The sequence below is a fragment of the Pimephales promelas genome, chromosome 2 (assembly GCF_988280905.1).
Source record: "Pimephales promelas chromosome 2, fPimPro1.hap1.1, whole genome shotgun sequence".
Lineage (NCBI taxonomy): Eukaryota > Metazoa > Chordata > Actinopteri > Cypriniformes > Leuciscidae > Pimephales > Pimephales promelas.
In genome coordinates, this window is record NC_142770.1 from 9,282,749 (window position 1) to 9,299,112 (window position 16,364).

At 34.6% G+C, this 16,364-nt stretch overlaps 1 protein-coding gene across 2 annotated transcripts in view; it reads right to left on the minus strand.

Moving 5' to 3' along the window:
* The window catches only part of lrp1ba (low density lipoprotein receptor-related protein 1Ba), a 260,042-nt gene that overhangs the window by 9,654 nt on the left and 234,024 nt on the right, over positions 1 to 16,364 (minus strand). For both annotated transcript variants that reach the window (XM_039682989.2, XM_039682988.2), the window contains exons 76-86: positions 15,794 to 15,913; positions 14,147 to 14,388; positions 13,743 to 13,966; positions 13,563 to 13,669; positions 13,343 to 13,459; positions 11,499 to 11,672; positions 8,015 to 8,140; positions 6,515 to 6,679; positions 4,390 to 4,551; positions 1,809 to 1,983; positions 1,607 to 1,711 (exon numbers count right to left, since the gene is read on the minus strand). In XM_039682989.2, coding sequence (XP_039538923.2) covers positions 1,607 to 1,711; positions 1,809 to 1,983; positions 4,390 to 4,551; positions 6,515 to 6,679; positions 8,015 to 8,140; positions 11,499 to 11,672; positions 13,343 to 13,459; positions 13,563 to 13,669; positions 13,743 to 13,966; positions 14,147 to 14,388; positions 15,794 to 15,913 — 1,717 coding nt within the window. The remainder of the gene's footprint in view (positions 1 to 1,606; positions 1,712 to 1,808; positions 1,984 to 4,389; positions 4,552 to 6,514; positions 6,680 to 8,014; positions 8,141 to 11,498; positions 11,673 to 13,342; positions 13,460 to 13,562; positions 13,670 to 13,742; positions 13,967 to 14,146; positions 14,389 to 15,793; positions 15,914 to 16,364) is intronic.

The following is a 16,364-nucleotide window of genomic DNA, read 5'->3' on the forward strand; positions in this document are numbered from 1 at the left end:
AATATTCTATATATTAATAACACATTTTCTTAAATATACATGCATGTGTGTGTATTTATATATACAAAATAATTGTATACAGCACACACAAATATATTATGTAAACACAGACTTTTATTTTGGATGCGATTAATCGCAATTAATTTTTGCACAGCCCTAATATATATATATATATATATATATATGTATATATATATATTCATTCATTTTTGCAGAATTTGTATTGTATTCCCTTTTGTAAAGCTACAGAACTTGTTAGACTCATCAATGTTTTGTAAGTTTGATATTTTTAAGGTGAGAAGATGAGAACTGAAATATTCCCAGCACTTTTTGTAGTATATATGCTTGCTTATCATAGGAAGTAATAAGATATGAGTCTTTATATTAATGTAGTAGCCTAGTGAGAATAGGGTGTTGGGTGAATCACTTTGTTTTTTCTCTTTTTCATCACATAAAATTGCATAAATATCCCACATATTTTATCGCATTTTTTAAGAAAACGGGCCTTTTGCCCATAAAAATCCCCCAAAAAACGATGCAATTTTCTGGGAGGACTGTTTCTTGAACCAAAAACACAATTTAGTTCTTCACGATCATTTTCCAAACTTTAAATGAACCAGGCTGTTTCGCTACTGTACCTTTAAGAGTATATGCAAATGAGCGGCTAACCATTTATGAACTCACCTTGGTGTGTTTGTGAGAACTGAATAAATAATTATTTGACACCTGGGCTGCATCCGAAATCACATAGTCTCTGAGTAGGTACTTATTTTGACTAAATAATTACTTTGCAACACTAAAAAAAGTATGTTTTATATAGTATGAATGTTGTTAATTATAACATGCTACAAGATACCACTATGTTTTAGGGAAGTATGCTATTTCGGATGCAGCCATTGTCAATCAGAGACAGAATTTTCAATGAACCAGTTGATTCAGTTGAACCATCTGAATGATTCATTCACAAATCTGAGTGAATCACTGAATCCAGAAAGAGCAGTTACTGACTTGAATTTCGCACACAAAACTATTGTATGGCTTCAGACGTATTATAATATAGCAAATAAAGTCATCACATACTTATACGGCACTTCACTCCCTGTTCATTGTCATTTCATAGAAAATAGAGACTGAATTTCTTCTTTAGAATAAATTTTGTCATGTGTTCTGCTGTAGAAATGAAGCTAGACACATCTTAAAATGATTTTTGGTTGGGGTGTACTGTCCCTTTAAGGGATTTTTATGGTCTGAATGAACTGCTTTTTTCCCTTCAGTTTTACCATTTTCTTCTTTGTCTTTTCATACTCGTATACTGCGCTCTTTTCCGCTCACATCTCTCACTGGTTTCCCTGCCACTCTCTCTAAAATACAAATATAGGGGTCGATGTAAGCGGCCGATTAAGGACCCCTGCTGTGATAATTCAGTCTTTTGCTATAATACTCCCTCTCTCTCGTTCACCTTTACAAAACATTCATCCTCCCAAGTCAGATGAGCAGAAAAAAAAATCCTATTAAAGCAGTTGCCGGAGGGAGTAATTTAAAATGAATGAATCTAAATAACGACAGGCAATTTGTTGCCATAGAAAGCTATTAAGAAATTACTCACTGACAGAACGGCAGGCCCGTCTCTGAGTCGAGGTGGCAGGTTCCGCCGTTATAACAGTATCCGTCACACAACTGACAGCTGGCTGCGATTCTGCCGTTCGTACAGCTGCGAACACACACGTGAACAACAAGGACGAAATTCCATCTGGTTTTTCTTGATACTGATACACACAAAAGTGCTAATGTAACTATTGAATACACACTTGCAGGCGACGTCTCCAGTTTCTTCGTCTACGATACACGGGGCCCCTCGGCAGCGAAGACATCGGTCTGACTCGCATTTAGGCCCCTCGTAGCGGGTGGGACACACACACTCCACATGTCCCGAGCCGGACAGCGTGCAGCCTTTGGAGTTCACGCAATAATGGTGACAAATATCTGCGATCAGATAGAAAGAAAACCCATTATTATGACTAATCTGACGCAATGTATGCTAACTTCCTGTCACGTCTTAAACTTCTGTAAACTTATGACACGTTTTAAGTGCTCTACATAGACAGCAGCTCTAAGTATGTAAATAGTGCTGCTAAACAGAGTTTGATGTAAGTGTAGCTGGTTCAAATATTATGGAAATCGTTAGTGAACTTCATTAAAAACGTATTTTTTGTGCTTTTGTATTTGTGTTCTTAGTTATTATAGGGTACTGTGTACATAATTAATTCTAGAGGGAATCATGCATGTGTTACCGGTTCTACTCCGTGCTAACAAGAACACTAAAGACCGCAGTCACTAGCATCAGTCGCTAGTGCGCCTCTTGAGGCCAGGTAAGTGAGGTTTACACAGCTCTTATTGGCTTACGTTCATTACATTGACCCCTCTAAACCTGACTATCAACCGGGTCACGGCACCAAATGTAACCAGTTACTCGACCTGCACCGGATTCGAACCGGCGTCTCCGGCATACGTGCTAACAAGTACACTAAACAAGTACACATCCTCTAGTGTCAGTTGCTAGTGTACTTCTTAAACCAGGGAAGTGAGGTTTACATGCCCAGGTCTTACTGGCCTACATTATGTTAGCATGTTGCTACGCTAACTGTGTAATACTTTGAAGGAGTAGTTCACTTTTAAAAAATTTCTGCTGATCACCCCCACGTCATCCAAGATGTCCATGTCTTTCTTTCTTCAGTCGAAAAGAAATTAAGGGATTCCGGGATTTTCTCCATGTAATGGACTTCAATGGGAACCAAACGGTTCAAGGTCCAAATGAGAGGTTCAGCGCAGCTTAAAAGGGCTTTAAACGACACACGACGATGATAGTAAATAAAAAAGTTTAAGTTTTATAAGCACAAATGCTCGCCTTGCTCTGTTCTTTGATGCGCGTTCGTGACTCTCCTGTTGGAACTCGTTCATCAAAATGAACATGAATGAATCTTTTTTCGAGTCATGACTCGAAGGATCCTAGATAAGACCCTTATTCATCGTCTGGTGTCGTTTAAAGCCCTTTGAAGCTGCACTGAAACTCTCATTTGGACCTTGAACCGTTTGGTTCCCAATGAAGTCCATTATAAGGAGAAAATCCTGGAATCAAAAACCTTAATTTCTTTTTGACTGAAGAAAGAAAGACGTGGACATCTTGGATGACATGGGGGCGATACGTTTTTTTTAAAAGTGAACTACTCCTTTAATAATCCAAAAATATGACAATTCCTTTGTTAATTTTGAATTAGGTTGAACTATTTGTATTATTTTTCTGTATTGAATGAAATATTTATAATCTAGGGCTATCAGTTAAGCACGTTATTAACGGCATTAACGCAAACCCTTTCATTTTTTAAATCGCGAGATTAACGCTCTTTTTGGCCTTTGTATTTTTTTCACATACTTTTGCAACAGGACACGCCAAGCGTGGCGCTGCGCTATGAAACCCATTCATTTCAATGGCTTGCGCTGTGTGAGGTTGTTTTGTTGCTTTGTCGACCAAAGCGCAAGAGCAACGGCGCACGCATTGCGGTCAAAATTCTAAATAGTTGACCTTTTGCCGCTATGACGATTACCAGCGCGGCCAATAGAAATTTTTGGCATCGAAAACGTTTTGAAAACTGTCGTAGCGCTACGCATTTCGCATCCTGTCGGAAAGCACCGGATATAGCTAGACCCGGAAACACACTTGTTGCGAGCCGGCCAAATAGTAACTAGGTTAACGTTACGTTTTGAGTGGATGACGAGCACGAGACGCCAAAATGGATGCTAATACGATTCGGAATTGAAAGTTTACTTTAAAAAAAGTTGCCATTTTTTTGTCGTTGTGAACTGAACTATTATCATCGCAACACGTCCAGTCTGAAGTACCACTTGATTGACACACAGCTGATGCGAATTCTCCGCCCCCTCGTTAATATCAGGACCTTGTCGGTGTTTCTTTCACCCTTTTATTGATGGACAGTGTTACATTGTGTGAGAGATTATTTGCTCCAAGTAAGAAGTTTTAGTGTGAAATTGAACACAGTATATGGCAACGTTGTTTTCAATAAAAAAAAAAAAACATTTGTACAAAACAAGCCGATCCACTTTTCCATGTTGATAAGAGCATTAAAATTAGAAAAAAATAATGGGACAAAAAGAAATCAAGAGAAATTTAGAATAGATAAAAATGTGCGATTATTCGCGATTAATCGCAATTAATCGCAATTAAATATTTTAATCGTTTGACAGCACTATTATAATCCATATTTTTTAATGAGATCTTGTAAACAGGCTTGTTATGCCAACAATGTTACACTAGGTTTGAACTGAGCTACTGTACGACAAAAAACATTTATGGTAAAACAGAATCATACTCACGATGTAAGCAGCGTTCCCCGGTGTACTCCGCCAGACAGTGGCACAAGGGTTGGTTACCCAGGGTCAGGTCGCATGTGCCCCCGTTCAGGCAGTAACCATCACAAACACGTTTCTCGCACAGAGGGCCGGTGAACCCCAGAGCGCAGTGACACGTTGGCTTTCCTTCGGTAGAAACACTATTTTAGTGACTTTAAATCTGAACTGGATCATGTTTATGCAGTTACCAGATTTGAATAATTTACATAAACAACTCATTGACTCAAGAGTATGTGCTAAACTGAGCAGGTCTAAAGGATGTAAAAATGGTCCTTCACAGTGTGCTATGCTTTCTTAGCCAACAGGATTTGATTATTTGAGTTACTGTGACACACAAAAGGCATTCTAGCGGGGATTTACGACACGTTCAGCACACACTCAAAGCCAAGGGATGTTCTGTCTAATGTTGGTGGTCCATCTGCCAGCTGGTGCGAATGACAGTTTTGAACACAAAGACGCCAACAGAAACAATTCCTGGCTGTTTCTCAGACGTTTATGGGCTCCAACTGGTTATCTTCCAGCGTTTGGTCCCTGCCAAAGTATTATTTCGGAATAAGAAGGCGAAACATGGAGCAGTGATTTACGCAATGCTTTGGTAGTGATATATTTTTCGTAGAGGTTACGATAACTTATTGGCAGAGGAGCGTCTGGTGGATTCTCATGTGGTTGAACAGCCAATGACAAAAAGATATTAAGTGAGCATGACGTTGCACTTTGGGGAAACAGGCTGTTGGGAGTTGGTGGGCAAGAATGTGAGTGTGTGTGTCAGGGGAATTACAATAGCGTTTGCTTGCTGGAACAATTACCAGCTATTTAATTACCTGTCCAAAACCCTGATGTCCATGTGTACCCAGTCTTTCAGCTCGATAAATTAAAGAATGGGAATCCTGTCATCATTTAATCACCCTCACCAAGTTCCAGATCAATTTCTTATTTTATACTTTATTTTTTTATGGCGTGTAAATTTTATGGCCTTTGGCAGGTGTGGCAAAAAAAAAAAAAAAATAAATAAATATATATATATATATATATATATATATATACACACACACACACACACATTTTTTTAAGGAAAAGACTTAGTCTTACCAAACTTTCAAATCAAATTTAAATTAAAATAATAATATTTACACTAAAATTATTTATTATTAGATACATTTTTTTTTTCATATTTAAATATATTCCCCATAATATAATAATATTTTAATGTAAGTAAATGGTGACCATTTAAGCTCTAAAAACAAACAAATAAAAACCTAATTACTAATACACTTAAATCTGGCTTGAAAAATACTACAAAAGTTGTATGAATCACTTGACTGGTGCTTTTATTATTTTTTTAGTGTCAATTTTTCGAGCGTGACCACTTTTAAATATAGGGAAAAGAGCAGCATGAACATTCTACTACACTTCTCCTTTTGTGCTCCACGGGGAAAATAAAGTCCTACAGGTTTGGAATGCTGACAGAATTGTCATTTTATGGTTTCTTTCTTAAGAAAATATTATTATTCAGTCTAAAATTTATATGAAAAATTCTCGCCTTCAGGAAACACTGGCACAATTTGAAATATTAAACTTCACAATATCCTATAGCTTTCATTTCACACTATTCAGAGAACTTAGGATGACCTGAAACAACCCAAGGCAAACACAGATGCAGTATATTCTGTGCATTTATTTACTGAAAAGACAAAGAAACCAAAAAGAATGAGAAATCCCTCCTGTTTGAAGTTCGCTTGTGGCCTACTTAAAATTTTGTGGCATCACGAAAGCGTTGTTTGTGTATCTTGATCGTTTCTCTCAAAATGCACAATACGAATGAACAATACTTTAATAATAAAATCTGAATTATTACATTTTTATTTATACAAAAGAAACAAACAAAAAGAGAAAACAAAATGATTCAATATTTATATGTACAATAATTGATTATTTTTCTACAAATTTTTTGGTGTCGACTGCACAACCTCCAACAATTTTTCCACTGATAGTTTTTAGAAAAAGTTAGTGTGTCAACCGAGTCAAAATATGAGAAAAAATGTTCATGATACAAATAATTTCCAAATATTGTGCAGGAAATAGCGCCTACCTAGTGGTGATCCCGTGCAAGTGCCTCCGTTGAGACAGTAGTCCTTACAGTGGCTGATCTCACAGCGTTCCCCGGAGTAGTTCGGCCAGCAAAAACAGCGCGATTCCCCTCGTTCGTTAGTGATACACCGACCTCCATTCTCACAGGCTGGACGACAAAGATCTCCTGAAATGCACACGCATTTTAACCTTCAACCCTTTAGTTAAGCTAATTACAATTACTAATGACAGTTTTACATGGATTTAGGTGTCGGACAAGGACATTGTTCTCTCGTTTTTTCATTTAAATATGAATATAAAAAATATATAGTTTTATACTAACAACATAAAACGAACTATGCTAAAAGGCATTAGGTTAGGCTTCGAAGGAACTTGAAACGAGGGGAAATTTCCCTTTAAAACAAGGCTTTGAGAGAAGTACTGTATTTAAAAAAAAATAAAAAATAATTTTTTGATGTGCCTTTAATTGCTATAAAATAAACAGATTATTTGCCAGTAGTTTGGTGAATACAAACAGAGATTATATTGTAAAATATTATTTAAACTATATATTCATTCTTGCAATATTTTGTTTTGTACATACAAATGCAAATGTATCATGCCCCAACATATTTTTTTTTAAAAGTGAACTGAAGTTAAATATTACTTCATTAAGATTATTGAAAAATAAGAATGTTTAATATAAAATTTGTATCATTTTATTTTTTAAATGTATTTTTTAATTTATTTAGGTTTTTCAATTATTTGAAGCATGACAATATGTGCATGCATTTGAGATTTATTTGATCCGGCTTAGCATTTCATGTATTTTCTATTTGTATCAAAAGTTGTATAATTATGTTGTTATATAAGTTCTGCAAGTTTATATCTTGTTTTTCCTCACTTGTTGTAAATATTGGTACAAGAATAATAACTATAACGGTAACTACATTGATATATATATATATTAGCATCCACACCAATGCATGATAATGTCCTGTTTATTATAACACGCTATGTAAATGCTCGAGCTTGTTAAAGCAGGTTGGAATCTGATTGGCTTTCATTCATCAGCTGGAGAAAATCATGAAAGTGATTAACAATATCGTTCTTCTGAGTTATATCGATATAGTTGTGGTGTTGACACTTCTTTTACATATCTTTATAGTTATATCATTATAGTTATCGTCCTTGGTTTGAACGGACCATAATGAAAAAAAGACCAGTTTAAATATTAGCAGTTAGCATGAGCAATCACGACACTGTCTCTCACTGCTAATCAAACAGCTCTGACTGAATGAATCCTAGCGACACGATCCCTGATTTTTTAACATGTAGGCTTCAGGTGTATTGTGTGTGTGGGCAAAGGACCCTGCATAGTAAACACTTCAGTCAAAATCACTCAAGTGAAACATTCGAGTTTGACATGCCGAGCGCTCGGGGCTTCTCTAACACTACGGTCACACTAACACTCTGTTCGGGATGTAGGAGCATCCTGCCATGTGCGTTTTGACAGATGTACCTGAGATGTTGGTGTCCGTGCAGGTCCTGTTCACCAGAATTTTCCCCTCAGGGCACACGCATCTGGCCCCGCTAGGGTTCAGCAGGCAAAGGAAAGCGCAATTCATCTTTGCACATGGGTTGGACACTGAGAGACAGAAGAAGAGAAGAGACAACCAACATAAAATGGGATATATAATGCTTTTCCTCACGCTTTTAAACACTTTTATTACATGGACTGTCCAGTTCTGCTCCTGGAGGGTCAAAAGTTCAACCCCAATTAAACACACCCGAACCAGCTAATCAAGGTCCTCGCTCTGCAGAGGCAAGTTGGACACACTGACAGCAGTTTGGACACACCTGGTTTAAAATATAATAACCTGAATCTTGAATGAAAGACAAAAAGATATAAAAAAAAAAAATGAATTAAAAATTTATAAAAATGGATGACACTGAGAGAGAGGAAGAGAAGAGAAAATGAACATTAAATGGGAAATATATGATGCTATCATCAAAACAAAACGTAAATAAACCTGTAAAAAAAAAAAAAAAAAATCAGTGAATCATTAGTGTAGCAAAATATTTAGTTAAAGGGTGAAAAAAAAATTAAACAAACGACATCAAAAATCTACATATTTAGTTAAAAGGAGAGAAAAAATGTAAACAAACTAGTTAAAAAAATATTTAATATTTAGTTAAAAGATCAAAACATCAAAAAGCTAAATATTTAGTTATATAGTTACAAAAAATAAAGAAAAAAAAATAAACAAACCAGTTCAATAATCTAAATATTTAGTTAAAAGGAGAGAAAAAATGTAAACAAACCAGTTAAAAAAATATTTAGTTAAAAGATCAAAATATCAAAAAGCTAAATATTTAGTTATATAGTTACAAAAAAGAAAAAAAAGAAAAACAAAGAAAAAAAATTAAACAAACCAGTTCAAAAATCTATATATTTAGTTAAAAGGAGAGAAAAAAAAGTAAACAAACCAGTTCAAAATTTTTTTATATTTAGTTAAAAGATCAAAATATCAAAAAGCTAAATATTTAGTTATATAGTTACAAAAAAAGAAAGAAAAACAAAGAAAAAATTATACAAACCAGTTCAAAAATCTACATATTTAGTTAAAAGGAGAGAAAAACATGTAAACAAAACAGTTAAAAAATATATATATATATTTAGTTAAAATATCAAAAAGCTAAATATTTAGTTATATGGTTACAAAAAAAGAAAAGAAGAAAGAACAACAAAATAATATAAAACAATATAATAAACCAGTTCAAAAATCTGTGAATCTATAGCAAAAAAAAAAAAAATATATATGTAGATCTTTCTTAGGCTGTCATACATCATATCATATCATACATCATCATATCACATCACGCCCTTGTGATCAACAGTGTGTATTATTCTGTAGGTAGAGTCTAGCCAATCATAAAATAAGTCATTTGCATATGGTCTTAAAGGTACATTAGCAAAACAGGCAGTGTATTTCTAACAGTCAGAGAGGGTGGAAAATAGTCGTCAAAAAATAAATTACAGGGGCGAAAAAAACTGACATTAAACGTGGAGTTCAGAGAAACATAAAAGAGCAGAATATTGCATCTTTCATGGTGTCAGCACTATATACAGTATGTTTGCCTGAAAGATCAATTTATCCTAGGATATTACAAGCTATCCATCTAAAACCTTTTAGTTCATGGAGTAGTGTGTGTGAGATTATGTGTATTATTTGTTTGCCTTTTTTATTTGAGCTTTGGAGGTTGTATTGAAGACCATCTTTAATAAAGCCTTCCAGTGTAAAAGCACATCAGGGAGAGATGACACTTCCCATTATACCAGCACCAAGACAAACAACAGAAAGGGCAAATATCCCTCCATCCCTCCTTCTTTATAACAGAGAGGGAGAGATCAGTGGAGGATAAGAGACAGAGAAAACATAATGGAAAGAAGAGGAATGAATATGTGAGGAGACTAATGCATAATTGGAAGCAGGGCCAGATGGGTCATTAAAGAGGAAAATAAACTAAAAAGACTCTAGAATATAAACCCATAGCTATTGTCAGAACTGATAAAAAAGAAGAAACATATATTACCAATTTAACTGGTGATATATGTTTATCAGATTGTTAAAAATAAAGCTATTATTGCTGTTTTTTTAAACAAACTATGGTGTGAGGTAATTATAATTTGGTTCATTAGCAGAGAACATTAAGGATTTTTCAAAACATGTTGTAGCATCTGGACCAATCAGAGACATTATATTTATGAATAATCCAACAAACATTCCAGGATTTTTCTCCATATAATGGACTTCAATGGGAACCAAATGGTTCAAGGTCCAAAAGACAGTTTCAGTGCAAAGGGCTTTAAACGATTCCAGACGATGAAAAAGGGTCTTATCAAGCGAAACCATCGCTCAGAAAAAAAAAAAAAAAGTTCATAAGCTCAAATGGCTCTCCTGTTTGATCGTGTCATTTAGTTCATTCAACGAACGAAATGAATGAGTTGACTCTGGAAAAGATTTGTTCATTTTGATGAACGAGTTTGAACAGGAGAGTCACACAGAACAGAGCAAGGCGACCATTTGAGATTATAAAATTTAAAATGTGTCATTTATTTTTTAAATGAGCGATCGTTTCGCTTGATAAGACCCTTATTCATCGTCTGGAATCGCTTAAGCCCCTTGAACCGTTTGGTTCCCATTGAAGTCCATTATATGGAGAAAAATCCTGGAATGTTTTCATCAAAAACCTTAATTTCTTTTCGACTGAAGAAAGACATGGATATCTTGGATGACATCGGGGTGAGTAAATTATCAGCAAAAGTTTTTTTTTTTTTTTTTTTTTTTTAAAGTGAACTACTCCTTTAAGATTGATAAGAGTTTTATGACCCAAAAGAATGTGCAGGGAATTGTCTCCTAATTCTTGCTGAGAGGAAGAAATGAACCCTTTATAAAACCATGTGATAAAATTAAAACTCTTAGTAGTACTTAATAAGAAAGACATTTCCCATGACCCGGAAATGTACATTTCTATGAATCATTTAATAACCAATATTGAGTGTTCACAAGTTTAACTGATCCAAATATTCATAATCAATTATTACAAGTTATGATTGATTATTAATATTTCACAGACCTAGTTTGCTACAATGTTTTCTTTTATCTGCAAATTTAGCAAAACTAAACATTTCATCTGATTAGAGGCGGTGATTGTATAATACAAACACATTTGACAGAAATGTGTGATTGTAATAAGCTCTAGCTGGCCGCCGACGAGAAGTCCAATCAGATTTCAACCATCTAAACATGAAATTAAAGTCTGGCGACTGCCAAGAAAAGTCACGCTGGAAGATGCACATCCACAATGGCTTTAAATGAGTATTTGACAAAATTATTTAAATGATGTCATGATTTATTAGCTTGTGTTTCTCAAGGAAAAAGGGGGTGAGTAAATGATGACAAAAGTCTTATTTGTCGGTTGAGACACGTTTTGAGACTCACCCTCTTGTTGTTTGTAGCGATGGAAGACCAAGATGCTAGCCACTCTCTCCACACCCAGATTGAGGTTCTCGGCAGGCAGCTTCCCGTATTTGTGAACCCTAAAGACATCGTGCTTCATGCCAACCCCGTAGATGTAGTCTTCAAACAGGTCGATTCGAAAGGGTTGAGAAATACCTGGAACGAAACCATATGTGACGTGAACTAAAAAGTGACAAATTCATTGTGAAAAGGCAAAACGAAACCGGAATGTTATTTAAAAATGGCACAAAGCTGAAAAAAAACAATCCCAATCCAATTAATGAAAAAGAATATTCAAGTTCCCGAGGCTCAAAACTGAAGCGAAAAAAACCCAGAAATATCTCTGTTCCAAAACATAGCGAGCAGCCTATGTAGACAGCATCATAGACATGCTCCCTATATCCAAAAAATGTCCTCTAAGATACTCCGTTTTGACCAGTTTTTGAGAGCATTGCAAACTTCGCAATCTCGAAATGCACAGAGATAAGCCTAGTCGAAAAAAGTTAAAGAAGAGAAATTATAATTTTAAATATATTTCATTCAATCACCAATAAAATGACACTATTTTAATCCAAATCTGTATGTGCTGCATGCTTTTAAGCTTATTAGAGGATCCCTTTACTAGCTTAGCTATCCACTATCAAACTCTGAATCAAATATTGATGGTTTAACTTAAAAAAGTAAGTAACCTGGTTGCCTTAAAATTTTAAGTTGATTGAACTGGAAAAAGTGAGTTAATACAATGAAGGAGATTCATTTAACCATCAGAAACTCACAATTATATGTTATCTAAACTAAATAAATTATTTAAGTTGATTTGACAAAAGAAAAAATGTGATTACTCACTGTAAAAAAAATGTTGGTTTAACTTAAAAAAGTAAGTAACCTGGGTTGCCTTAAAATTTTAAGTTGATTGAACTGGAAAAAATGAGTTAATGCAATGAAGGAGATTCATTTAACCATCAGAGACTCAAAATAATAAGTTATCTCAACTAAATTAACTATTATAAAGTTGATTTGACAAAAGAAAATATGTTGTGATAACAAATCTTGAAAATATTTTTTACAGATAGGCAATTTTAATAATAAAAAAGACAATCTCTAATATTTGTGTAGATTTTTTAGCCTATGGCAACATGCTAACATAATGGTTCGGTATAAAAGAAAATTTATTTTTATAGCAAAGCAAATCAAAAACATAAAACAAAACATCCAAACACGACAAATTCGAAAAAATGAAACCAAACAAACAATAAAGTTGTCAGCTTAAACTTGGACATATTTTGATTTTGAGTTTGATGCTTATGATGTCTAATTATATTACATACATTTTTACCTTTTTTGATATATTCACCATCAATCTTCGTCATTTTTTAGCTTAGCTACATCCTAACCCCAAACTCTAGTTCAATTCTAGTCCAAAACATTTATAAATGTCTTATGTTTTTAGAAATGTCTTATGAATTTCTTATGTTTATGTATATATGTCGTGCTCTATTAATACCAATTGTCCATCGATTGTCTGCTGCCTAATCAAGTAGCTGTTTATGTAGGCAAAAGAAAGTTCATTAGGTTTTGCAAAATTCATTCTTATTCTCAAGAAATAGCATTTTTCAATCACAGTCTGAGAGGGAATCCAAATGGAAATCTGGCGAAGTGAGTTTTTTTTATAAACTTCACTGACGGACAGTAAAAAGCTTCACAGATATTCAGCTTTACATTTACAGCTCTCCAAATTATGGGACAGAGCGTTGCCCTCAGCTGAAGTATTTAACGGAAATCTGGAACCAGATTCAGAACATTATTTCCTCCACACGCAAACTCACCATCTCGACTGCTAACGGCCACCAGAGAATCAGAGCCATCGAACCGCACGCTCCCGATCTGAGACAGCTCAGAGTCCGCCCAGTACAGCCGCTGGTTGTAATGATCAATTGCAAGTCCTGCAAAGACAGAGAAAATTATCAGCAAAAGTTTTTTTTTTAAAGTGAACTACTCCTTTAAGAATATTTTACAAATATTTTGACTGGCATGCAAGAACCTCACCTGTTGGCCTTCGCAAGTTCCTCTCCAGCAAAATGCGACGCAAGGACCCGTCCATGGCCGCCTCTTCGATGTGAGAGTGGTCACCAATCACAGTCCAGTACACCATCCTATGGCAAGGAAAACACACACGTTGTCGCAAATAATAGCCAGGACTCTAAAATGACCTTATTGGTCACTTACCCTCGTACAGGGTTAACAGTGATAGCGAAAGGTTCCCCGTCGATGTCTGTGATGAGCCTGGTGCAGTTAGGACCTCCCAGTTGTCCCACGTTAATGGAGTATCGAAGTCGGCGCCAGTGTGCCGTGTAGTAGCTGAACCAGTGCATTCGGGAATGATCCGTCCAGTACAGGTTCCCCGTCACCCAGTCGGCCGAGATGTCCTTAGGTCTCCTGAAGTCGGGACACTGCAAATATATAATGTTGTGAAGTTTCAAACAACCTTAATAAGATATCTTTGAGCTAGTTTGTGAGGTAATTGACGTTTCATGAGGAGAATATCAAAATTCATTTGTAATAGAAATATTGTGACTTAATAATTCAAAGAAATCTGATGAAATCTGTCTAATTGGTTGTTATTGACTTACTATGACTCCACTGTTTGACGTGATTGGACTTCTGTCCTGGAGGTCTTTGTAAAATATCCCCCCGGGGTTGAACTGAGTGGCCCATACAAACTTGTGATGGTGAAATAGTGCGTCCATGCCGATGATGCGAGCGCTGTCTGAGATACGGGCCAGTTGCGTGTGTCCGTGAGTTTGGTTGTACGGGTACACGAAACTGTGGATCTCGGTGTCGTTGGCCACATAGAGGACCTGATCTTCTGGTCCTGACCACAGAGATACATGTTTGAAACAAATTAAATAAATTAAACAATAAATAAACAACAAATCAAAGCAATCCCAAGCAAAAATAAATAAATAAATAAATAAAATAAGCAAACAAACTAATAAATCAATCCCAAAAGCAACACACAAAAGTAAACACCACATCAAACAAAACCAAAAACTAGTAAAAAATGAAACTAAGCAAAAATAAATCATGCAAAAAGTTAAACAAAACCCAAACAAACAAAAACAAGGCAAACATAAATCAAACATAGGGTAAACAAAACAAATAAAAAGCAAAATATATTAAACAAAGACAAAAACAAGCCAAAAAAATAAAAAAAGTCTGACAAAACAAAATAAAGCCAAAAAAATATAAAAAATAAAACAAATAAAAATAAAAAACAAAACAAAGAAATAAGCAAAAAAACTAATAAATCAATCCAAAAGGCAACACACAAATTAAAGTAAACACCACATAAAACAAAACCAAAAACTAACAAAAACGAGAAAAAAAAAAAAAACTAAGCAAAAATAAATCATGCAAAAAGTGAAACAAAACAAATAGAGGAAAAAAAAACATAAAAACTAAGACAAACAAAAACAGGGCGAACATAAATCAAACAAAAGTTAAACAAAATAAATAAAGAGCAAAACCAACCAAACAAAGACAAAAAACAAGCAAAAAATTAAATAAAAAGAGTCTAACAAAACAAAATAAAGCCAAATAAATAAATAAATGAATAGAAACATAAAGTGAATCAAAACAATTAAGAACAACAAAGCATAAAGACAAAAAACAAGCAAAAAATAAAATAAAAAGAGTCTAACAAAACAAAACAAAGCCAAAAAATTAATAAATAAAAAACAAATAAATAAGCAAAGAAACTAATAAATCAATCCAAAAAGCAACAAACACATACAAGTAAGCACCACATCAAACAAAACCAAAAACTAACAAAAACGAAAAAAACTAAGCAAAAATAAATCATGCAAAAAGTAAAACAAAACAAATACGAGAAAAACCAAACCAAAAACAGCTAAAAACCAAAACAAACAAAAACAGGGTGAACATGAATCAAACAGAAGTTAAAAAAAACAAATAAAGAGCGAAACCAACCAAACAAAACAAGCAAAAAATAAAATAAAAAGAGTCTAACAAAACAAAATAAATCCAATAAATAAATGAATAAAAATAAAACAAAAAGTGAAACAAAACAAATAAGAACAACAAAAAATAAATACAAAATAAAGACAAAAAGAGGCAAAACAACTTCTAGAAAAATACCAAAAGCATTAAATGTTAGCTTTAAACCAGAACATAACTGTTTATTTATCTAAAATGGAACATATTGTCAGAACACTGAATCATTTTGTCTATTTGTATTAAACAATAATCATGTTTACCCTTAGTGATGCATTCACCATCAATCTCCTTAAAGTTTCGGTCACAAGTGCACTTGTACGAGCTCTTTGTGTTGGTGCAATACTGCGAGCAGGTTCCAAACTGCAGACACTCGTTCACCTCTGAGGAGAGAAAGAGAGAGGAACGCATCCATCCATCAGCCTCTCCAGTGACATTTTTAACAATGCTGCAGGGATGTCACTCTGTTTGGGATTCGAGCTGAAGCTCGGCTATCTGCGTTCAGTGCCTGCTGATTTCTGGAGTTCTTGTTATTCTCAGTGAGTTGACCCTGAAGCGACCGCTGACATACCTCCAACAGTTTAACGCCAGCGCTGGAACTGAATACAAAGAGACTTTTGCATTGTGGGGTTTGTATAAAGACGAGTAACCACTGGGGATGTGCTAGGGGCAACTATATGGACACTTAAGCATTGTGTCTTTACAAAATACCAAACCAAATGTCATTTATTTTAAAGAAAAATTGTACCGGCACATTTTTCAAGTGCATTTGTTTATAACTAATAAAACAATGGATGGTAACATAATATGTAAGGTTTTTATTGTATGATTTAT